General features: G+C 46.9%; 1 protein-coding gene across 2 annotated transcripts; it reads right to left on the reverse strand.

Moving 5' to 3' along the window:
* Positions 1-1705: 1705 nt before the first annotated feature.
* Positions 1706-23767, reverse strand: LOC128341623 (zinc finger protein 271-like). 2 transcript variants are annotated; one of them, XM_053287977.1, is made up of 6 exons: positions 23691-23767; positions 15204-15617; positions 14301-14427; positions 12666-12751; positions 12327-12453; positions 1706-4264 (listed from the first exon to the last, which is right to left on the reverse strand). In XM_053287977.1, the coding sequence occupies exons 1-6, from the start codon at positions 23724-23726 to the stop codon at positions 2529-2531; spliced, it is 2526 nt and encodes an 841-aa protein (XP_053143952.1). In that variant the 5' UTR covers positions 23727-23767; the 3' UTR covers positions 1706-2528. The 2 variants fall into 2 exon arrangements, with proteins under 2 accessions (XP_053143952.1, XP_053143951.1); XM_053287976.1 differs by lacking the exon at positions 23691-23767 and adding an exon at positions 19617-21085.
* Positions 23768-24736: the final 969 nt, after the last annotated feature.

Genomic DNA, 24736 nt, shown 5'->3' on the forward strand with positions numbered 1-24736 from the left:
TGGTTGAAGTTTCTTCTGCACTCTAAACATAGATGTGGTTTCTCCCATATGGCTTTTTAATATGTTAAATAAAGTTTGACTAAACTGCTTTCCAAAGTGTGAGTGTTTACATGGTTTGTCCTCTGAGCACATTCTTTGATTACTAGTATGGTGTGTGGTCTCATGAAGCTCTTTCTACACACTGACAGTTTCACCCCTGTGTGGATTCTTTCATGGGCAGAAAGGTTTGAGCCACTGTTGAACCTCTTTCCACACACTGAGCATTGATATGGTTTCATTGCTCTGTGGATTATTTGAATATTATCAGTGTGCATGCTTGGCCCAGCCAATGAGCCTGAGGTGATCATTCTGTGAAGAGGAAAGGATGGGGCAAAACCATTTGTGAGAAGAAGAGAGACATGGTTAGGCATCAGAGTAAATCTTCAAAAGAGGTCAGCCAGAACAAAACACACCAGCCATAGAAATACAATACAACAATGGAATATACACAAACTCTGTGCAGTTCTATAAGCATGTTGGGCAATGGCAAACTGTATATATCTCTTTTTCAGGAGTAAAATCTTCATCAGGAAGATTCCAAAAATGTTTGCAATGTAGTCTCAATGTCTCCAAGCGGAGGAAGAACTTCTGTGCTATTACTCTAACCACTATGCCACATGGGCTCTCTCTTAGGAACATAGGAAACTACCATATACTGAGTCAGACCATTGGTCTATCTAGCTCAATATTGTCTTCACAGACTGGAAGCGGCTTCTCCGAGGTTGCAGGCAAGAATCTCTCTCAGCCCTATCTCTCTTTTTAAACTTGCTTTTTAGTCCCAGTTGTGCCATTAGGGACAACTTTACAAACTCAGCCCTAAAAAAGGATAATGTTAGATGGACAGTGCTGGAGGTTCATTCCCTTTAGATCCATAACTCCTCTGTGGCTCATTATAATGTGGTTCATTATAGGGCTACTGCCCCCAAACACACAGGTCCCACATCCCCAATCCCAAGCTGAAATAGGCTTGTGTTGAAAAACCTGAGAAGAGCCAGCATGTAGTGAGTTTTCCCAAGAAATGGAAAGAAGTGCCTTTGTGCACATGCAGAGGGCCTTTTCATCAGGGGAGGGGGGAAAGCTGAATACCTGGAATTGGAGTTGAGACAGATGAAGTGCACAGAATGTGTGAAATTGTGCAACTTTATTTCACTCTGTTTGCAACAGCTCAGTAAATGACATGTGATCAAGATGGGCATTTTTAATTTATCACACATTTATCTATAACTTCCTCCAAGGAAGAATTGCGGGCATGGTTCTCCCAGTTACAGTTTCACAGAAGTGTCACAGCTAGGCACTGAAGTAGAGACTTGCTGAATGAGGATTTCAACCCAGTTTCCCCAGTTCTAGTCTAGAACTCTCCCATAAATGTTTTTATGCATGCATAAGCTCTGTGCTCCACTCAACCTCTTTCCACATTTGTGTCGGAGTTGCTTACCCCATCGCTGTGACACCTCATTTGGAGGAATTACAGATCCCACCAGCCCTGTGATATCTATGCTTAACAGCTGTCAACAAGTAGACTTTTCTTTTTTCAGGCTGAGTCTACTGAACAAGCCCTTCAACCTTTTCAGTGATTTTTTTTTAAAAAATGAGTAGAATGGAAAGGATTTAGGTGTGTGGAGGCAGACAGAAGCTTCTAGAAATTCTAGACAACAAGAAATGTCACTTTGGGAGAAAATGCTCAATCTAGCATTGGTTTATTTGTACAGAACAACATGAAAAAAAGCCCCAGCAGTTACTGTAAGAGCATAAAGGAAGAAATAAAATGGTTGGAATAAACGCATCCAACTGTTCTATCTAACACTGATCCCTAACTCAGAGTCCTCTGCAGTTACCTCAGCTTTTGCTGTAACTTGGCTTGCCTCGTATGCAGCCTCAAAATCTATTCCTCAACATTTTTTAAACAACCCAATCAGCAGAACTCAAATTCCCTCTATTTTTCAAACCATGACCAATGAAATCAAACCCCCCTTTCTCTCCAAAATCAAGCCAATACATTGCTTCATCCTCAAAACTGAAACTACAGAACAGCAGCTACGCACTTTTAACCCTACCAGCTTTCTTAATATAGAGACTAGCAAGGCAATTTACACATACAATCTTATTTACAAAAAGAAGAGGTTTGGGCCTCGTTTCTCATCACACATCCTCTGCAATGAAATGGTTTCTATCCTTGGTGAATTCTTAGATGTCCATTAAGGCTTGAGGTGCATTCCAGAGTCTGGGGGCAGCAACAGAGAAGGCCCTGTCCCGCATGCACGACACCTGAGCCTCCCTCATTGTCGGCACCCAGAGCAGAGCCCCCTCAGATGACCTCGTCAAGCGGGCAGTAACCCATATGGCTTTTAAAATGTCAAATAGGGTCTATACTCTGGCTAAACCCCTTTCCACACAGCAGGTATTTACATGGTTTGTCTTCAGGAATGCATTCTTTAATGACTAGTAAGGTGTGAGGCTGTCCTGAGGCTCTTTCTGCACACTAAGCAGTATTATGGTTTTTCTCTTGTGTGGATTCTTTCATGGCGAGAAAGGTTAGAACTCTTGTTGAATATTTTCCCACAAATGGAGCATTGGTATGATTTCATTGCTGTGTGGATTCTTTGATGAGAAGAAAATATTGAGCTCTGGCTGAAGCTCTTTCCACACACTGAACACTGATATGGTTTTATCCCTGTGTGGCTTCTTTGATGTTTATCAAGATTTGTGCTCTGGTTGAAGTTGATTCCACAAACTGAGCAATGATATGGTTTCTCCTCTGTGTGAATTCTTTGATGCGCAGCAAGATGTGTGCTCCGGTTGAATCTCTTTCCACACACGGAGCACTGATATGGTTTCACACCTGTGTGGATTCTTTGATGCACAGCAAAATTTGTGCTGTGGTTGAAGCTCTTTGCACACATTGAGCAATGATATGGCTTCTCTCCTGTATGGATTATCTGATGCCTCCTAAGATCTGAGCTCTGAATGAAGCTCTTTCCACACTCTGAGCATTTAAATGGCTTCTCCCCTGTGTGGTCTCTTTGATGCACAGCAAGATCTGTGCTCTGGCTGAAGCTCTTTCCGCACACAGAGCACTGATAGGATTTAAGTCTTGTGTGGATTATTTTATGCTTAGCAAGATGTGCGCCCTGGTTGAAGCTCTTTCCACACACTGAGCAACGATGCGGCTTTTCTCCTGTGTGGATTGTCTGATGCCTCCGAAGATCAGTGCTCTGGCTGAAGCTCTTACCACACTCTGAGCATTTAAATGGCTTCTCTGCTGTGTGGATTATTTGATGCCTCATAAGATCTGTGCTCTGGCTGAAGCTCTTTCCACACACAGAGCACTGATAGGGTTTCCCACTTGTGTGGATTTTTTGGTGCACAGCAAGATGAGTGCTCTGGTTGAAGCTCTTTCCACACACTGAGCAATGATATGGCTTCTCTCCTGTGTGGATTAATTGATGCCTCCTAAGATGTGTGCTCCGGTTGAAGCTCTTTCCACACTCTGAGCATTTAAAAGGCTTCTCTCCTGTGTGGATTCTTTCACTGCAACTAAGGCCTGTGCTTTGGTTGAAGTTCTTTCCACAAACTGAGCCCAGATATGGTTTATCCCCTGTGTGGATTCTTTGATGCATAGAAAGGTGTGCGCTCTGGGTGAAGCTCTTTCCACACACTGAGCACTGATATGGTTTCATTCCTGTGTGAATTCTTTGATGCACAGCAAGATTTGTGCTGTGGTTGAAGCTCTTTCCACACACTGAGCACTGAAATGGTTTTACCCCTGAGTGTATTCTTTGATGCACAGCAAGATTTGCATTCTGGGTGAAGCTCTCCCCACACACCGAGCACTGATAGGGTTTCACTCTTGTGTGGATTCTTTGATGCTTGGCAAGATGTGTGCTCTGGTTGAAGCTCTTTCCACACACTAAACATTGATAGGGTTTCACCCCTGTGTGGATTCTTTGATGTCTAGTTAAACCTGTCCTCTGCTTGAAACTCTTTCCACACTCTGAGCATTTAAATGGCTTCTCTCCTGTGTGGATTCTTTGATCCATGCGATGGTTTGGTTTAGAAGTTAAGATTTTTACATGCAGAGGGATCTTATTCCTTCTGTTTTCATTGTGACTTTCTTTCAGGACATGAATTTCATGCATGTTGTATCCTTTGGGAACAATGCATTTCTCTCTCTCCTTCCAATTTTCTTCAGGTTTTCTAGACAGCATTTCACTTTCTCTCTCATTACCTACAAGAATGAGAGAAACCTTGGGTTAAACATAGTTAAACATAGCCTCATAGCAGGGAGCAAACGCCCATTAACTACTCTACAACAGGACATAGGAGATGTAAAGCAGAGGCAGACCCTGCCACAAATTAAACAGCCTCTACTGGATGTGGTTAAAAACCAGCTGAGGCTACATAGGGCATCGAATGTTGAATGCATCAACTGTCAGTTTCAGTACTCAACATCTCCAGTTGAAAGAGCTTAAATAGCAGGGCTGGGAAGAGCCCTGGAAGACTGGAAGGCCCCTGTCAATCAAAAGAGACACTATGGGGCAAGATGGACCAATGGCAAATTCATAGGTTAGGTTGCTCAATAAGGCCTGACACTGCATACACTCTTCCCAGTTAGGAGTTAGGAGACCCAGAGTTCAGATACCCACCTTTCTCCCTTCAGCCCTATGAATTGAAGAGACAACATGGAAAGATGTCCTAATGTCTTCCCAGGGATTGGACCAATCAGCAGTCGTTACAGACCAGGACCAGAAGGATCAGTCTAGTGGGAGAATGCAAATGCTGCTTGCCCAGTGTATTGCACCACTCAGAAGTTTGTGGAATATAGGCCTGGAATATAGGCCTGTGTCTGATTTCATTTTTATATTAAGAGATGAAATCACACCTGAACTCTGGGTGAAATGCCTGCTCGGCCTCTGGGTGAGACATTCCAGCATTGCATTGTGAAACTGGATACTTAAGATAACACAAAGGCTGGGCTTGAGCTAATCAATATGCTAAAATGTAACTCACGATCAGATAATGTCTGTGGAAGAAATCTATGCTAATCATTGTCAGTGATTGGCTCTGCCATGCCCCAAGGGGGATTACTCAGTTGCTGTCTATAGAAATTCCATCCTGGGAGAACACCTGTAGATTTAGTCTTTCCACTAACACTTGCTCCCCCCCCCCCTCCTGAGTGCACAGATTTCAGAAGATGAGATTCAGAATTCTCTGAACTGGCCAATATCCTGAGTGATTAAAAGACATTGCCCTGAAAGTAACAGTTTTGTCACCCCTTCTGGGGAACCCAGGAAAAGATGAGATTTGTATAGATCAAACAGAAAATCACTATGAGGCTTTTTGAGACAGAGAGTTAGCAATCTTTGCCTACAGCAAAGCTGCTCACAAGATCCCAGAGTTTTGCTGCCCAGCCGTGGGGCTAAGCAGGAACTCTGCCCGTGCTCAGAGGCTATGACTCTCACTGCGCAGTGAGAAGTCAAGGCTCCCCAGCCATGGAGCTCTCAGCTATGACCTGAAGCAACTGCACAACTCCTGTCTCCGCCAGCGCCTCACTGCTTCAGCTGAAGTGATTCGTCTCTCTCCAGCCTCGGATCCTGGTAATATGCTATTACCTGTCATATGAATTCCCTTCATCTTGGGAATTCCCTTCATCTTTTTCCCCACTCCCTTCTCTTTCCCCCCTTTCCTCTACTAATTACCCAAAAACCATGTCAGCCCCCAGCCTTCCTTCTCCCTCCCCGTCTTTTCTGCCTGTATCTAAAACTGTACTAGGCTCTAGGAAGATTTAAGTGCACACACATATTTAGTTAGGAACACTGGGTGGAATATTGGTGATGGCTGGAATGTTCCATTTAAATACTGTTGCTAATATTAATAGAGTATTCTGCTTTCTGCTTTGCTAGATTGTTGCTAAGCCTTTTATATTCAATAAAGCCCATTGAATCCTGTTTGAGTGGTTTACATCTCCTTTCTTCCTTGCGCCCAGATCCAACATGGGTCACCATATAAAAGAACTTGAAGCCAGACCTGATTTTGTATACTAGCTAATGAGCATATTTGGTATACCAATCGGGCCTGGTCTGCAACACCAGCTTGCTAGAAGGAAGACGAGGTCGGAGGAGGAGCCAGAAACTTCATTCTTGGTCACCACAAAGGGCTGGGATCTCAGCTAACTGGGCAAAGAGCTCCTTGTCCAGTGGTGGCTCTTTTGTATAGAGCAGGGGAAGAGCAACTGTGTCTTTTCCAGTCCCAGCACAGTGTCCCACAATCTGCCTTTGGTTAGATGCCTTTTCAATTCACTATTTAGATTAGCCCAAAGCTTTGTCAGGAGATTGCAGGAGGCACAAAGCTCCAGTTCAGGTCCACACTGTTTTGTGTTCCTCGCAATGGTATTGTATTAACATTGACAAATAAGAACTTGAGAGACTCAGTTTCTATCAAGAACCTGCTCAACTTACTCACTTTCTTTATTTATTACATGTATATACTGCTCCATCCAAATGGGTCTGGGTGGTACATAACATGACTTACATGATTTCTAAGAAAGCAGCATGGGGGGCTGCTCAGTAAGGGCAGGGGGCGCTGTGCCCCCCAAGCTAATGAATGCCCTTGTTAAGAAAGGAAACTTGCAGATTAATCAGCTGAAAGAGAGAGCCAGCCATTTTCTCTGAAGAGAAAGGGAGCTAGCTTCAGCCCCTCCTCCCTGTGTTAGGGCAAGCTGCGAACAAGATCTCCTGTATTCGGACCAACTTGGACTCCACTGCTTCTGCAAGGTCTATGGAGCAGGTGTCCAGCGATCCCTCTTGCAGTATTAGACTGGATCAGTTTCAATCTGTGACTCCTGAGGATGTGGACAAGCTGTTTGGGGCGGTGCGGCCTACCACCTGTTCTCTGGATCCTTGCCCGACTTGGCTGCTTTTATCAAGCAGGGAGATCATTGGAGGTGGCCTGGTTAATATCATAAATGCACTGCTGAGGGAGGGTAGGGTGCCTTCTTGTCCGAAGGAGGCAATGGTTAGACCACTCCTTAAGAAGCCTTCCCTTGACCCCTTAGCAATGGATAATTACAGGCCAGTCTCCCTGTTTAGGCCAAGGCCCTGTGAACTCTGTGGTCAAGGGTTAAGTGCAAGGCCTACTGCCCACTCTCTAAGCTCTCTGGTCAAGGCTGCATGGCCTGCTGGGCAGTTGCTTAACACAGAAATTAGAGAGCAATATTAGCTTCTGGGTTCCGCTTGCTAGGCAGCCAAGGTGACAGGCTGCAAAGCAGAGACACGGGTGAAATTGCAGAGTCATGGAGTGCTTGTGGAGAGGTGGCCAAGCAACAGTTGGATGCGTACCAGAGGCACAGAAGGGGAAACCCAACCTTCATGCTGACACAGTGAAAACAAGAACCAAAAGACAGAGAAGTGAAATTATGTGGGGCTGCCTTTGTATGTAGTCCGGAAACTGCCGTAGGTCCAGAATGCGGCACCCAGGTTGGTTTCTGGGTCATCTTGGAGAGACCATATCACTTCAGTACTGAGAGAGCTACACTGGCTGCCGATAGGTTTCTGGGCAAAATACAAGGTGCTGGTTATAACCTATAAAGCCCTATTTGTTATTCCTATTTCTGCTGGCCAATGGCCATAATAAAATTGATGATGATGCTATAAAGCCCTAAATAGCTTAGGCCCTGGGTATTTAAGAGAATGTCTTCTTCGCTATGAACCCCACTGCCCATTGAGATCATCTGGAGAGTTTTGCTGAGAGTTGCCATCAACTCGTCTGGTGTCTACTCAGGGATGGGCCTTCTCTTTTGCTGCCCCAAGGCTCTGGAATGTGCTCCCTGCCAAAACAAGAGCCTCGTCATCTCTGATAACTTTTACAAAGGCAGTCAAGACACATCTGCTCACCCAGGCTTTTAATTAGATGCTATTTTGAGAGTTTTTAACATTGTTTTAAATTTTAAATTATTGTGGTCTTAGCCTTACTATTTTGTTATAATTTGTATTTTATTGGGACTGGCTTGGGTGGGTGGGGGGATACCTGTAAAGGAGAATCCAGCTAGGATTTCCCTTTATAAATACAGGGGATCTCCTAGCCTATGAAGGCTTTCCCGTTAAAAATGTTGAAGCGGTGGGGGAGGGGGAACACTTTTTCAAAACCTTTTAAACAAAGCCCTGCCGGTGTGGTTGCCATGGCGGCGGATATTGGGGAGGCAGCAGCAGGAGGTCCTTCAACTGTTCCACTGGTGGACGAAATGGTTAAGCTAAAATTACATCATTTAAGGGATGCTGCAGTGGCTGCGGATACTCGGGAGGAGGCAAGGACTCCTCCAACTGCCCTGCCACCCACCCATCTGATAGTCCGGGCTGGCTGCAGCCCTATTCAGGCCTCTGCGCACATGTGCAGAGGCCAAAACAGGGCCACAGCCAGCCTAGAGTATCAGTTGGGAGGGTGGTGGGGTGGAGCCCTCGCTGCCCTCCTCCCGAGTATCTGCCGCAGCAGAGCTTCATTTAAAGGATGTAAAAAAAGTGGTTCAACTTCGGACCACCCAAACTGGGCCGGCTTGATGGCAAGTCAGTTTCTATGCCGGCCGGCTCACACATCCCTAGTCCAGATAGAGGGGGCACATCAAAGGACTCTAGACATCAGTGACCCTGCCTATAGAGGTTCAGCCTACTCCAGCCCAGTCCAGCCTAACCATGGCTGTCCAGGGGGATGACAACCAATAAGGACTGGGAGGGATAGACCAGAGACCCGTAGGAGGGGAGGGGAGGAGAAGGACCCCTTCACCTCTAGACACCACCTTGCCTCAACATCCATGAATAAGGGAGAAAAGGCTAAGGAAAAGGCCATTCTAGACCTCAGCTCTCCATCGTAACGCAAAGTGCTGTCGGGCGCCCCTGCTGTGGTCAACACTTCGCAAGTACTCTGTGCCTGGCTGGCCCAAGGGTTGACCTCCTTAAGCCAGCCTGAGTCAGTCTTTAGCATAAAGTTGTTAGGAATCATAGAATTGTAAGCAGGGGCAGAGCTAGGGGAGATGGGGCCCATGTTTGCCCCTCTCCATGATGGCCCCTCGGAGAGAGGGAGAGAATGAAGAAAATAGGAAGGGGTGGAGCTGGGGCCCCCAGATTCTTTGAACCCATCCACTCAATGTTAGCTACACCCGATTGTAGAATACTTGGAAATGAATAATTGGTTTCTCAGGCCGAGGCAGTGGCCACAGGGGCGGAGCCACCATTGGGCAAACGGGTTCAAAGAACCCAGGCCGCGCCCAATCAGGGGCCGTGAGCGTGGCCCCAGACATGCCCCCATGTCTGACATCAGACGCAGGGGTGTTATTTCGGTCCCAAATGAGGCCGCGTGGCCTCGTTTGGAACCGAAATCGGCATTGGCAGCGCGGCTGGAGTGACTCTCCCTGCTTTAAACGTAGGGAGAGCAGCTCCTGGTCCCGCTGCCAACACAGCGGGGCCGAACGATCTCCCTTCCAAACAGGGCCCCATTTAGGAGAGAGATTGGCCCGCACTGCATTGGTAGCATGGCCGGAACAGCTCTCCCTGCCTTTAAGGTAGCGCAAGTCAAATAGGACCGCACAGCCTTGTTTAGAAGGGAGACCACACCCCTGCGTCTGATGTCAGACGCAGGGGCATAGCTAGCTGGGTGCGTCTGACGTTGGAGGCAGGGGGTAGGGCCAGGGGGCTGCGGCAGCAGCCGCACATGGGCCACCGCCAGCCTGGCTCCGCTCCTGAGTGGCCAGGAGGGCTTTCTACCAGCTTTGCCTGATACACCAGCTGCGTCCATTTCTGGAGATAAACGACCTTACAACCGCAGTGCATATGCTGGCAATATCCTTGACTACTGCAACGTGCTCTACGTTGGGCTACCTTTGTACGTAGTCCAGAAACTGGACTCCTCTCCAGGGTTATCCAGAGAGATCAAATCACACTCATTTTGAAAGAACTACACTGACTGCCAATATGTGCTGGTTATTACCTCTAAAGCACTGAACATCTTGGGTGCAAGGTATTGAAGGGAATTCCTTCTTCTTCTTCTTCTTCTTCTTCTTCTTCTTCTTCTTCGTGAACCCCACTGCCTATTAAGATCATCAGGGGAGTTCGGCTCCCTGTTGCGGTTGCCATCAGCTCAGCTGGTGGCGACTCAAAACCAGGCCTTTTGGAGGGTTGCCCTGGGACTTTGGAACACGCTTCCTAACAAAATTAGAGCCTCCCTTTCCCTGGATGTTTTTAAGAAAAATTTGAACACATACCAGGAGCTTGGGAGTGCCCCTGGACCCCAAACCCTCTCTCGGCCTCAGGCCTGCCTGGCTGCAAGGAGTTAATTGCACATTTCCTACTGTGGAAAAGTGTTTGCACTGGCACTCAGTGGGGTGCTTTATGTTTCCGGAAAGGAGTGGGGTGGGATGGAAGAGCCCTAAGGGATTAATAACTGGGATGTCCTAAAATGAATTACAAGAATGAAAAACAGTGGGTGCTCCTTCAAGGCCCCCTTGAAATACTTCGAACTATGAAGACCACATGATATTATGATTAGTCTCTCTTCTCTCCTGCCCTCAGCCTCTGTTCCCCCCACCCCTCCCCTCCCCACCCTCACCCTCCCCGCTTCAGTAACCAGCAGCCACCACTGGAAGGCAGTTATAGAACATAAATAATAATAATAATTTATCTGTAAACTGCCCTCAGCCATTTTGGAAGGCGGTATAGAAATTGAATTAATTAAACACAACAAACCGTGAAACACCCAAACAGGACTGTTTGCAAACGACTTGAACGACAAGTCATTTCAAGGAGAATCACCAGACTTACAAAAGAGCCCAGTGAGGCGCTAAGAGCAACCTAACTCTGTATCTGGAGTTCCACTTTTGGGTCCTAAGATTCCCCATGCCTAGACAGGACTCAGAGCTAGAGAAATGGGCCAGCATTCCAATCCTCCTTGAATAGAGAACTCCTGTCACCTAGAACCTATTTCATTCTTCTTATTTGATCTATTGTTACTCTCACTCAGATATACAGTTAACCTCTCAATTCCTTCTCAGTTCCTTACCTTTGAGGAGTAGAGAGCCAATCTAGATAGCTAATTATCTTAAACAAATCTGGAAATAGCTATACATTTATTTCTCCAAGGCATACCCTTCGCTAATCCCATGCGTGGCAGCTCTTCTGAGAGTTCGCGAGCAGCTGCCGATTAGCGACGGGACGGGGAGAAAATAGGGATGCGGCTGCTGGTGGGCCTGCCGCTGAGAGCAGGCGGCGGTGGGCCAGCTCGGAAGCCGGGAATTGGCGGGCGGGCGGGAGGTGACGCTGGCCAGCTCACCAGCCAGAAACTGCAGGCAGGTGAAGAAGCGGGCTGGGAGCAGGCAGAGGCGGAAGCAGGCGGAGGTGGGCCGGATTTGCCGCCAGGAGCAACAGGCGGCAGCGGCAGACTGAACCAGCCGCCGGGAATTGATGGGTGGGAAGAGGTGGGGGCCGGCTTTCCGGCCAGCCCACCAGCTAGAAACTGCGCAGGAGAAACTGCGCAGGAGAACTGCGGGGGCGGGAGAAATGGGGCGGGGGGAGAAGTGGGCCGGCGGAGGCGCAGATGCTCTGTGCTCAGCCCATATATATTATATATTAAAACACTGGGTTTATATTAAAACACTGGGTTTCAGGCGCATAGCTTGGGCACTAAAGGCATCTTTTACACGACCTTATTGTCATCAAATGACTGAAGGAAAGAAAGGGTGATTTTGTTCTTCATATCACGAGAGTATGTGCATGTGAGTGTTGAGACTGTGAGCCTTTTGTGGACAGGGAACCATTTTTGTAGTACTGTTTGTTTGTTTGTTTGTTTGTTTGTTTGTTTGTTAATAGTGCTCCAACCCAGGACAGTTCCTCTTAGACCCAGGTTGGGGAAACTTGGCCCTCCAGCTCTTTCTGGACCACAACTCCCAGCACCCACAACCACAATTGGGGCTAGGGATGATAGGCATTGTGGTCCAAAAACAGCAGAAGGGCCAGGTTTGCCCACGCCTGTCCTAGACCATCCTGTTGCCTGCACAGAAGAGCAAGGAAGCAACTTCCAACACCTCTAGATCTGCTGCCTGGCAGCTGCAGCAATGTCATCAGCTCAGAAGACAAGTTGTGGACTTTCACTGGAATAGCAATTGCACTTTTTAAGAGTAAATTAATTGATCATCCAAGGAATATGGAGCAGCCAGTATCATCCTCACTGACATCCTGGGTGTACATTGAGATGCATGAACAATTGCTGCTTTCTCTATCTAGCAGCCAAGGACAAGGAGGGAGCCTTACCCAGAGAGGCCAGATGCCCAGAATTCTCCTCCATTACTTCCTTGTGCAGAGCCCTTTGGGCAGCATCCAGCAGAGCCCATTCCTCCTCTGTGAAGTACACAGCCACCTCTCCCAAGGTCACCCGACCCTGAAAATTAGAAAATTGTTTCTCATCATAGGTCATGCAAGAATCCAGACAGATACTCAATGGAGTCCATCTGCTGGACCCAGAGATTTGGCAGTGCCACCCAAAGCCTTCCTAATGGCAACTTTGGCAAAAGCAAGGGAAAATAGGCAGGGGAGAAAAGCACCCAGGGCTATCTTACACCCATCTCCCCCACTCATCCTTCGTTCTCTTACCTGTTCCGGTGATGGCGTGGCAACCACATCCCTTTCACCACCGAGAAGAGAAGGCCTGGAAGGAGGCCCCGGGGTCTTTCCAATGCCTAGTAGAGCAACAAGGGAGGAGGGAAGATGTTGTACTCTGTTAGCTGCCTGGCCAAGTCCAAAGAGCTTCTTGCCATTAAACCACCACGTGATCCAGGGACCTGCATAGCCTAGGAGTCCTTTTCTTACACAGGGATACCCTTAGTCATTAGGGTTTGCTTGGAGAGATCTCGTCCAGTGGAAATCTCTCTGCTTCTTAAAGCATTTACTGTGTTTGGCTTATCTTGCTGATTCTGTATCTTATTTCAGCCTGATTTTAATGGATTTGCTTTATTTAAAATACCTACAGGTGAAACTCGGAAAATTAGAATATAGTGCAAAAGTCCATTAATTTCAGTAATGCAAATTAAAAGGTGAAACTGATATATGAGACAGACGCATTACATGCAAAGCGAGATAAGTCAAGCCTTAATTTGTTATAATTGTGATGATCATGGCGTACAGCTCATGAAAACCCCAAATCCACAATCTCAGAAAATTAGAATATTACATGGAACCAAGAAGACAAGGATTGAAGAATAGAACAATATCGGACCTCTGAAAAGTATAAGCATGCATATGTATTTAGTACTTGGTTTGGGCCCCTTTTGCAGCAATTACTGCCTCAATGCGGCGTGGCATGGATGCTATCAGCCTGTGGCACTGATGAGGTATTATGGAAGACCAGGATGCTTCATTAGCGGCCTTCAGCAATTCTGCATTGTTTGGTCTCATGTCTCTCATCCTTCTCTTGGCAATGCCCCATAGATTCTCTATGGGGTCAGGTCAGGCGAGTTTGCTGGCCAACAAGCACAGTATACTGTATACTTTTCAGAGGTCCGATATTGTTCTTTTCTTCAATCCTTGTCTTCTTGGTTCCATGTAATATTCTAATTTTCTGGGATTGTGGATTTGGGGTTTTCATGAGCTGTACGCCATGATCATCACAATTATAACAAATTAAGGCTTGACTTACCTCGCTTTGCATGTAATGCGTCTGTCTCATATATCAGTTTCACCTTTTAATTTGCATTACTGAAATTAATGGACTTTTGCACGATATTCTAATTTTCCGAGTTTCACCTGTACATCCCAACCCTCCAGAACGCCGCCGCTTGGGGCAAATCGTAATAATAATAAAAAAATCACATCAAAACAAGATTTTAGTCAAAGGTTTTCAAGGCCCTACCTGTAGATGCTGCCAAGGACTGAATCTGGGCCCTTCTGCATGCAAACAGATGTTCTGCCACTGAGTTACAGCACCATGCCTCAAGGGGAATATCTTACAGCAGACAGCATTCACATCTAAATGCAAACCAAGGTGAGCCCTTCTTAGCAAAGGGGACAATTCATGCTCGCTACTGCAAGGACGGCTTCTCTCCTAAGCTTCTGGGCATAACTGAAAGTGCTGCTTTAGACATAAAGTCTTCAAGAGTTGTAAATTGGTTGAAGAGCCTGGAGAGACAAATGCTTTCCCCTGCACAAGCTAAAGAGCAACAGGAAATCAGCCCATAATTTCATATAAAGACAGAAAGAGGCCAAGATGAAATAGATGCCACCAGTCCTTACGCAACAGTCTGGCACCTCGGTCACCCTCCTGCACCATCCACCTGAAGGGTGGCTTTTCTCCGGTGTCCAATGGAGCCTCCTCTGCCTCGGAGAGGTCATTAGCCACTTCTGCTGTCAGACCCCCCACCTGAAAGCACAGAAAACCCCAGAGAGAAAATATGGGCAGTTTTTAGGAAGGAGTTAACATCAAGGGACACCATAGCAAACCTCTATTGAGAGCTTCATTGATGACACGGATTAATGTTCCTGTAAAATCTGAGGAACTTGGGACAAGATCTTCTCAGGAGGGGCACCAAGATGATGGAATTTATGTACTCGGAAGTTCAGCTCCGCATTCACTAGCTTTAGGGAACAAGACAAAAGCAATTTCCCCCACCAGAGGGCTTTGGGAAGCACCCAAGTTTAAAAGGAAAATGGCTGATGCTGGTCCAAGGTTTTCCTGCTCAGTTAGCTGAGACTATTGGGTTTCTGTCTTGACAGCTTTTTGCTAATCCTCTGTTGCAATGAATAAAATGTGCATATAACATTCCTTATGGATTCTTCATCAAAAGGTGTGATATAAACTGCTTTAAGAATAAGAATTGGTTCAGGTAGAGAACTGGAGGTGGGGAATGGGGTTGGGACTTTTAAATAAATGCAAATTATGGTATGCGTCTCTTGGGGGAATATTTGGAAACCCTTGCATTTATCTTCTTCGAGTGACGAAACACTCTTTCACCAGCTGCTCATTCTGTTTCTACTAATTTCATCAGCTGCTGTATGAATTTTTAAACAGCAGATGAGATATTTCTAATCACCCTTAATAAAATATGATGCAGTTAAAAAAACTCACAACTTAGGACAACAGACAACTTTCCTGGAACATTTCCCTTGGGGCTACCGATATGAAAGAGAAGCACTCACCTGTTGCTCTTCCTGCCTCTTGTCCTCTGCCTGGCTCAGGAGGAAACCTTCTGCTAGGGCCACTGCCTGGGAACTGGTCTCTGCTCCACACTCTCTGATCCAGCTCTCCATCTCTGGGGGCAGGATGTTCAGGAACTGCTCCAGGATCACCAGGTCCAGCATCTGAGCTTTCGTGTGTCTTTCTGGCTTCAGCCACTGATGGCAAAGGTTGTGGAGTCGGCTGCAAACCTCTCGGGGCCCCTTGGCCTGCTGGTAGTGGAACTGCCTGAAGTGCTGGCACTGTGCATCTGAGCTGGTGTTGTCGGCACACAGGCTTTTCTGGACAAATCCTTCTTCTGTGCTCCTAACCTCAGCTGCATCAGAGCTGCTTTCTGCTTGTGGGCCACCTGAGTCATTCTCTTCCATAGCCTCCATCTTTAGAGAAGAGATTGCCAAATGGGTGGATGTTAAGCCAAGACATTACGCTGTGTGCAAATGATGATACTTTGGGGCAAGAAATTTCAGAGGCAAAAGTGGATCAGTCCAGCTAGTGACTGGGCTTTTTCTCTGCAGACACCAAGAGTCAAGGAGTATCAGGGATCGGGAAGAGGATCCTTCAATTTGGGGACACACAGCAAATCTACAAGAGGCTGAGAGTCAAATGATTTGGCCCTTTCCATCCACTGACCCATCCCTAACATCTCTCCCCACTCGCGCTCTCTGCCCTCATTTGAACCACCTCTGAGAAGAGCAGCACCTTTTTCTGCCCACCTTATTCAGCATATATTATTTAACCCTATACAGACATTGCACCAGGGCTTTTTAAAGGAAAATTCAGAAATGCACAATGTTGTCAGTGCAATTCACACACATAGAATAGAATTACACACAGTGCAATTCACACACATGCTGCTACAATACATGCTTGTGCATTTCATTTTTTCTGTGCACTAACATATTGCTTCAAGTCACAGTCCATAACATTTAGGAGCCTCCATGGAGTGGGATTTAACTGAATCATTGGGATTAGGAATTTATCAGCACTATTGCAGAGGAGATTCCTTGGTAAAGGCTCTGTAAGGAGTAGCAGTTGGGTATATGTGAGGATATATAGGAACAGCTGGGTCAGCGTCTGAGAGAGTGTTTGTTTCTGTCCTCTCTACAGGTATATTTGCCTTGGGGCTTGCCAGAGGTTTGAGCTTTTGGTGCAAGACAGTCAGTTTTTGGCTCTCGCCTGTGGTGTTAAGTCTACGAGCAGTGGCAGTAAGATATCTTCAGAGTCCATCAGTAATTTTGAATTTTAGAAGTTGAAAACTTGGCTTTAAAAAAAAAATGGTTTGGACAGGGGCGCAATTTCAGTGCCTGCCCTAGGCGCTATTTTTCCTAGAAATGTTTCCCTCTGGGAACATAGGAAGCTGCCATATACCATCAGACTGTTGGTTCATCTAGCTTAGTATTATCGATACAGACCAGCAGTGGCTTCTTCTAGGTTGCAGGCAGCAGTTTCTTTCAGTTCTGTCTTAGAGATACCAGCAAGTGAACTTGGAACCTTCTGCATCCAAGCATGCAGGTGCTGTTCCCAGAGCGTCCCCATCCCCTGAGGGGAATATCTTACAGTGCTCACATGTGTAGTCTCCCATTCAAATGCAAACCAGAGTGGACCCTGCTTAGCAAAGAAGACAATTCATGCAGCTACTTCAAGAGCAGCTCTCCAGGGCTATTTTTTAAATGAATGCCTATACATATATGGGGACACTTGATCAGAGTCTGGGGCCCTAGAGGAGCTTGGACCAGTCAACTTGACTCATCTCATTGTTATCAACCATTTTTACATCATCTAGCATAATACAACTTCTGCATGACTTGAATTTTTCAGCAGCACAAATATTATTTTAGAAAACGTTTTTCCCTTTCCCATCCTTGACAACCTCCCCAACTGGAACAGCAAATTTTCTGTTTGGTTTTCTATGTGGTTTTCTGTCATTATTAGGGTATAATCAAGCCAAGAAGATCCTCAAACAGAGGATCTTGGACATCGGGTATCAAAATGACCTAGATGTCATTCTGCAGACCACGAGAGGGCACCTTAGCAATCTCAGCCAGGAACCTGCCAGTTATTTATAGTTACACTCTCTATCCAACCATCAGAGAGTGTTCCTCAGAGCAAGATATGATGCCTTACCATTGGCAGTTTTCTATGGGAAATTTCTGAAAATTCCCTTGGCCAATAGGATCTGCCCTTGTGGTTTGGGTGAGGTTGAATCTGTCCACCATGTGTTGCTATACTGTTCCTTTTATAATGACAGTCGACGTAGTCTAATTACTCCCTTGGTACTACATTACCCCAGCCAAACTGATGAATTTTATCACATACTTCTCCTTGCAGACAAGAAATCTTCTACCACAAGGTTGCTAAATTTTGTGCAGCCGCTGTTAAGATCTGCCAACAATTAACTTCTACCCTTTAGATCTTACCATAACATGTTTGCTTTGTTGGTGTATTGTATACAGAGGCTCTTTAACCCCCAGACCTTGGGGCCCTGGTCCGTGGCCTCCAAATGGCCACTCCGCGTTTACCCCGCCGCACTGAACCTCCGTGTTTTGTTTTTTTTAAATTTCAGCCACCACATGGCTGAGGGATGGCTGCCAGGGGTGTGTGTGAGTTGAGCAGTCCTTCTCTCCCTGCCAACCCCAGCAGTGGCAGCAGCTGGAGCAACGCTGGGCCTGTCTATTCAGCCAGCATCTCTTGCTAACTGCGAGGCGTGCCTGATGCTTGAGATGATCTCTCTCAACTGCACCGGCGTGCCTCACAGTTAGCAAGAGATGCTGGGCTGAACAGACAGCCCCTATGTTGCTCCAGCTGCCGCCAGGGGGTTGTGGGGGAGAGAAGGACTGCTCGGCTCACACACACCCCAGCAGCCACCCCTCAACCGTGTGGTGGCAGAAATTTAAAACAAAAACAAAAACCCACAGAAGTTCAGCAAGGCAGGAGGCCCCCAAAAGTAGGTTTTGGGGGGGCTTGCGCCGGGTTGGTGGCGGCTCGTGGCAGGGGCGGTCCAGGCGCCAAAGTTACCTAGGTGCGCCTCTGATTGTATAATATATTTCTTCTCTGAATGTTGTATAATTTGTTGTGCTTACATTTGATCTCTGATCATAATGAAGTTATTTATTCTGTGTGGTTGCACATTTTTAAAAAGCCCGAGGTTGCATTGTACATGTGTGAAGCTTTATGTAAGGTGTGCGAAGAAGAACCGTATAAGCATTCATTGTAAAAGCAAACCTGGGAACAGGAACTGTACTACTGTGTGCTCTGAACATCACTTATGAACGGGGCTTTTGCACCAGGGGCGTAACTACCATTAGGCAAGGGGAGGCGTCTGCCTGGGGGCCCCCACGCCTCGAGGGGGCCCCCAAAGGCAAGTCAAATGTGAAGTGTGTGTGTGTATCAGCGAGGGGCCCATTTTAAAATTTTGTCTCTGGGCCAACTCCAGCCTCGTTATGCCCCTGTTTTGCACGTTTCCAAAATGCTCCTGAATTCAAGGGGAACTTCTCTGCAGAGAGATGTACTGATGCGGTCTTCAGGATGAGCAGCGGGAGGCGGGGGGGGGGGGGAGAAAAAGAGGGTCCCCAGTGTGGGTGTCAGGGAACAACCCCTGAGTGGGTCAGTTGCCTGGGCCACCTCCCGGGGGCGGGGCGTGAATGTAGCAACCCCTCCCTTTCACTTCTGAGTCCTCTGCCCTGACAATCTGTGGCTGCCTCCTAGTCTTGCACTGGGGAGAAATTGGGCCACCCTGCTGCCCACCAGGAACTGCCTCTCTGACCTTTTCCTCCATCACTTCCCCCAAATCCCCACCCAGCCTCCTTCATCCCAAAATGAAGAAGGAAACCAGTTTCTAACTGTACTGAGTCAGTGCATCCAGATTCAGAAGAGACGCTTCCTTGGGATCTCTTGTCAGGATCTGGTTGCGGGCGGCTTAGCAGAGCAAGGGAACAAGCTCCTTGATGGGGGCGTCGCTGCAACCTAAGGGGTATACTCGTGGGTCAAATGGGCCGTAACCCAAAGTTTGGCTTAAAAAAAGACATTGTCCTTGCAATGATCACTCAGTTGCCCAAACTGACAACACCGTATTTATTTAATGAGGAAATGCATATGCTTCTCTTTCAAAGAGAGAAAGAATCCCAGGGCGACTAACAATATAAAATCTGACTAAACTAATACCAGTATTTATTTTACAGCACCTAAAAACACTTAAGTATACAACGATAAAAACGAAAAGCTTCCCTGGGAGACGAAATCACACGCTTCCCCTTGCAGCCTTCCCGGCGAGGAGGGAGGAATTAGGGGGCCACATTTAATTTCTCCCCATCACCACCACCTCCAACTTCTGCTTCCCTTCCCCGCATCGTCTCCCCGCGTCCAGCCTTTGCACTCACCCGTCTCCCTCCCTTGCCGTGGCGGGGCAGGCGGCTGCTCATGGGGGGGTCCGAAGCCTCCTTTCCCGGGCTGAGAAGAGGTCGGAAGGAAAGCTTCCCAGTCCCAGCTGCAAGTTTCAAGGGGACTCTCTAGCAATCTCGCCTCTCTTAGCTTAACCCTTAGACCAGTGTTTCTCAACCACCGGTCCCTGGACCGCTGCCGGTCCCCGAAGGGTTGAGTGCCGGTCCCTGACTGGGAGTCAACCCCCCCCAACTGAAATCAAGGCACTCACTTCCTCAATTTTGCACATGGCACGGAAGAGGAAGAGTATCACAGAGGCATGGGACCCTTCTTGTGCCTTGCCTCCACGTGCTGCTGAGATCTTCCTACAGCTATCTTATTCCCTATCTTTACAGCTTCAAACTGTATGCAATGCGGGGGCATGGAGGAAAAAGTATGGCAGGGGGCGCCACTTGAAGGGCTGCTGGTTCTTGCATGCTCATTGTTTGCAGCCAAAGGTTGGTTGATTGAAACCCAGCTGCCTGTTGTGATCGAGGCGCCTTGAGCGGGAACGCTGTTTCCCTCTTGCATCAGTGGGGCTTGCTTGTATGTTGTTTTCATTGGCCCCATGTAGCTTTTGAATTTTTCTAATGGCCCAACATCCCCTCTCCACTGAGTAATCACAAGCACCTCCACTCCAGACATACTGGAGACAAATTTGTTCACCCAGGCTTTTAGATTCAGGGGTTCTCAACCTTGGGTACCCAGACGTTGGTGGACTTCTACTCCCATAATCCCCAGCCATAATGGCCAAATGCCATTGTTGCTGGGGGTTATGGGAGTTTAACTGAGGGACCCAAGGTTAAGAACCCCTAATATTCCATGTTTGCAAAAGATTCCAAATTTAATTATTTTAATGCTTATATTATTTTCATTCTAAACTGCCCAGAGATGCAAGTTTTGGGCAGTATAGAAGTCTGATAGATAGATAGACAGACAGACAGACAGATAGATAGATAGATAGATAGATAGATAGATAGATAGACAGACTTGAAACCCCTTTACTAACTGCTGGTCCGGGAAACTGCACATGAAGAATGTAGCGGTCCTTGAAACTCTGCACGAAGAATTTAGCGGTCCTTGACTCCAAAAAGTTTGAGAAACACTGCCTTAGACTGATATTTCCCTGTTAGCGAAAGAGACTCCTCCATTCCTGCAAGAGGGAGCAGAATAATGAGAGGCCAAGGAGAAGGGGGGGAAAGCCTTTTACACAGAAGAACTCCTCACTCCGGATTCAACAATTGGGACTTCTCCAAGGATTTCCCACAGTTATGCCTAGAGCTGGCCTTGATCCTGATTTCACAGTCCTTTTTGGTGGTTTATTAAAATCATCCAGCTGCTCCCCTTCCTTCTACCTTGTATCCCCAGCTCCCACATATCTGGCTAGGGTTGACAACATTTCATTGCCAGTATGAGGGACACAAGTTTGTGGGGGCTGGGAGGTGTATGCAGTGGTAATCAAGAGCCTGAGTGTCATTGACATATATGTAACTGAATTATATGCTATTGAATAAATGAGGGACAAATCAAATGCTGTTCCAATAAGGACCAACATTTCATCCCTGAACAGAGGGAAAATAGCGCCTAGGGCAAGCACTGAAATTGCGCCCCTGTCCAAACAGGAATGATGGGACTTGTAGTCAACAATATCTGGAAATCTCTGTTAAAAGGAACACTGCACCATCTAGACATGGTTGCTGATCCAAACCTGAAAACATGAGCCATCTCTGTAAAAGACTTAGAACAACAGTCAGGAGTTATGCGAGGATTTCAAGTGTCATTTTCTCTGTCTCATCTCATTCTTTTTAAAAAACATGACTTTGTCCTAGAGGATCACCTGCCCAAATAGCCACTAGCAAAATAGGGGAAGAAGAAGAAGGTGGTGGTGGTGGTGGTGGGTCTATAAACCAGTGAATGATTCCTGCCAGCCTTTGTCTTATGATGACTGTTGGCTCATGATGGGGTATATGTGCATTCACCACACCAGTGCTTACTTTGACACCAAGAGGGAGGAGGACACATTAGTTTGCCACACTAGACAGAGGCATTTGCAACAGGAGCAGACAGCCAAGTTCTGCCAGGGCCAAAACCAGCCCCTGCCAGACTAAGAAATCATTGTAATTTGCCCATTCCTGTCACAAGCAGGGTGCTGTTCTTTTATTATTGACTCTAACTCTCAGATATCCCAGTCATGGATGGAAAATTCAGGGTCAATTTACAAGAGACACATTTTCTACATGGAAGTTTCTTCTGTGCAGGTGTTGTGCAGAAACCCATGTGTAGTGACTGCCAGGGGCATAGCAAGGTTAGAATGCGCCAAGATGAGATTTTAAAATGGGCCCCCAGCCCCTCAAAGTCCAGGGCCTCCACACACCCAAGGCCCCCAAGGATTTACGTCTGATATTTCAAAATAAGTATGCTGCCTGGAAATACATTTCACTGAATACACACACACACACACACACACACACACACACTTCACAGTATATAGTGATATACATTGAGTACTATATATTTGTGCTACTTTTAATGCCTAGAACACAGTGTAGAAACGCTAAGTATTAAAATGGCCCCCTCGCTGCAGATTAGCAAAGGAGACTTTCAATCATGCAGGGTGAGCCTATGTTTGTTTTTTCAGAATTCTGAACAAATTCAGTAAAGTTTGATTCCGGGAGGTTTTTCACACAAGGCTTTTAAAACTCTTTAACACACATCTCCTCTGGAATGGAGGTGCTGCATTCACATGTTGGCCAGATGCACCCTGAAGTCCCTGCAAGTTATTGGAGAGCAGTTCACACACAAGAAAAATAAATAAAATAAAATAAAATAAAATAAAATAAAAGCACAACACATGCTTCACAGTTCTCAGACCTTCTGGGTTGCAAAACAACTTGAACATAAGTGCATTTATGAATGAATGAATGAAAATAAATACATAAATAAAATATGATTGTTCCAGAAGTTTTTGTAATTTTCTGCCATGAAACAAGCCACTTATAGGCCTTTTTAGATAGTTTTTGTTTTTAAAGCCAGCAAATTTTTCAGTCTGTTTTAAATTAAATATTCAGACACTTCTCAGTCTCCTCCCCCCCATAGCAAAGCCCTATGGCAAGCAGATCCCTATATATGGGGGGGGGGGGGCGTGCAACCACAAAAAGGAATTCACAGCCTACCTGGCAAAAGCTGTGCTGGTTGGTCTGGGCAGAGGGTCTGCTGCAGAACTCTGCCTGCCTCCTCCTTCCTGGCTTGCTTGGCCTGCCGAGTTCAGGCTTCAGGGAGGCCTACTCAGAGGCCTCCCTGGAAGCCCCACCCACCTGCCGATCAGCTGAGAGGCGGGGAGAGAAAGTTCTGCAGTTTGCAGGCTGCTCTCATCCTAGGCCTCGTTGCCGATCCTAGGCCGGAGCTGGAGGCAAGTGGCTGAGGGGCCCTGGAGCTGGGCAGGTGGGCAGTGGGGTGGCAGGAACTGGCGTGGCACCCCCTACTCAGTGGCACCTAGGACACGTGCCCTGCCTGCCCCCCCAGTTCCACCTATGTCCCTGAAATGAGGAACATCCTGCATAATGAGGGACAATTGGCAACCCTATATCTGGCCAATCTCCCACCCACCACCCTCCTGCTTGGTTTATGACTTGGTTATGAAGAACTTGGGTTTCTTATTTTCTAGCCAAAGGAGTTTTTGCATTCATGGGGCAGGTGTAGCAAATGCAAAGACTGAATTAAAGCCCCACTGTGGAAACATCCAGGACTAGTGATTCTATGCACAAAATGAAAAAGACCCCTTCAACTGTGCAAGGAATGCCTGCTGCCCCCTAAGTGATGCTGCTGCTTCCCCAAGCCTGGAACCCTGGTCGGACATATACTTTTTAAAGCCGGCACTGCCCTGAATACCCCTTAGCTGGGATCTAGGGAACCCTGGGGGCTGAATCAGAAGGAACATTGCTACAGTCTTCTGAACTATGCCATTTCAGGCAGGGTGGGACGTTTATTTGTACATATATATCCTGATCTTTCACCATGGTTATTTTTATACTCACAACAATCCTGTGAGGAAAGCTGGATTGAGAGAACATAAGAACAGCCCTGCTGGATCAGGCCCAAGGCCCATCTAGTCTAGCATCCTGAGCCCCTGGTGGCGCAGTGGTAAAACTGCCGTCCTGTAACCAGAAGGTTGCAAGTTCGATCCTGACCAGGGGCTCAAGGTTGACTCAGCCTTCCATCCTTCCGAGGTCGGTAAAATGAGTACCCAGAATGTTGGGGGGCAATATCATTCCACTTACTTCCAAAACTCTTCTGTAGTTCATTATAAGGCTACTGCTCCAAAACACAAACACCCCCTTCTCATCCCCAGGTGCAATAGGCATGTGCTGAAAAATCTGAGAAATAGCCCACATTTAGGGAGTTTGCTCAAGGAATTAAAAGGAGTCATGCCTCTGTGTACATAAAGAGGGCATCTAGATAGACTGTTAGGCAGTGCTGGGGAGGAGATAGCACCAATGATGTGGGGAAATGTAGTTGGGAGGTCCTGGAAGCTAAATTTAGGCTGATAGGTAGCATACTGACATCCAGGACCCCCAAGGTAGCATTCTCAGAAATCCTACCTGTTCCACAACAGGTTCAGCGAGATAGGCAGAGCTGAGGGGCTTTAATGCATGGATGAGATGTTGGTGCCAGGAGGAGGGGTTTAGATTTGTGAGACACTGGGATACATTTTGGGGCAAGCAAGGCCTGCACAAAAGGGATGGGCTGCACCTGAACCAAGATGGAACCAGAATGCTGGCGCTTAAAATCAAAAAGGTTGCAGAGCAGCTTTTAAAACGACACCTGGGGAATAGCCAATGGGAGCTAGACAGTATCCAGTTTGGCAAAGGCCATCCTTTAAAGTGCGAGGGTGCAAAGAATTCAGATAAAACAGAAGAGGACAGAGCAGAACCACATAAAGAGCAGACAGAAGGCTGTGCCAGCAGGTCAGAGTCAAAAGAATAGCATACATCAGGGGAGAGATTCCGCATATAGGTGCTTATATGCCAATGCCAGAAGCCTCCAAGCCAAGATAGGTGAGTTGCGGTGACTGGTTGCGAAC

This window comes from Hemicordylus capensis, chromosome 2, assembly GCF_027244095.1.
Source record: "Hemicordylus capensis ecotype Gifberg chromosome 2, rHemCap1.1.pri, whole genome shotgun sequence".
NCBI classification, from domain to species: Eukaryota; Metazoa; Chordata; class Lepidosauria; order Squamata; family Cordylidae; genus Hemicordylus; species Hemicordylus capensis.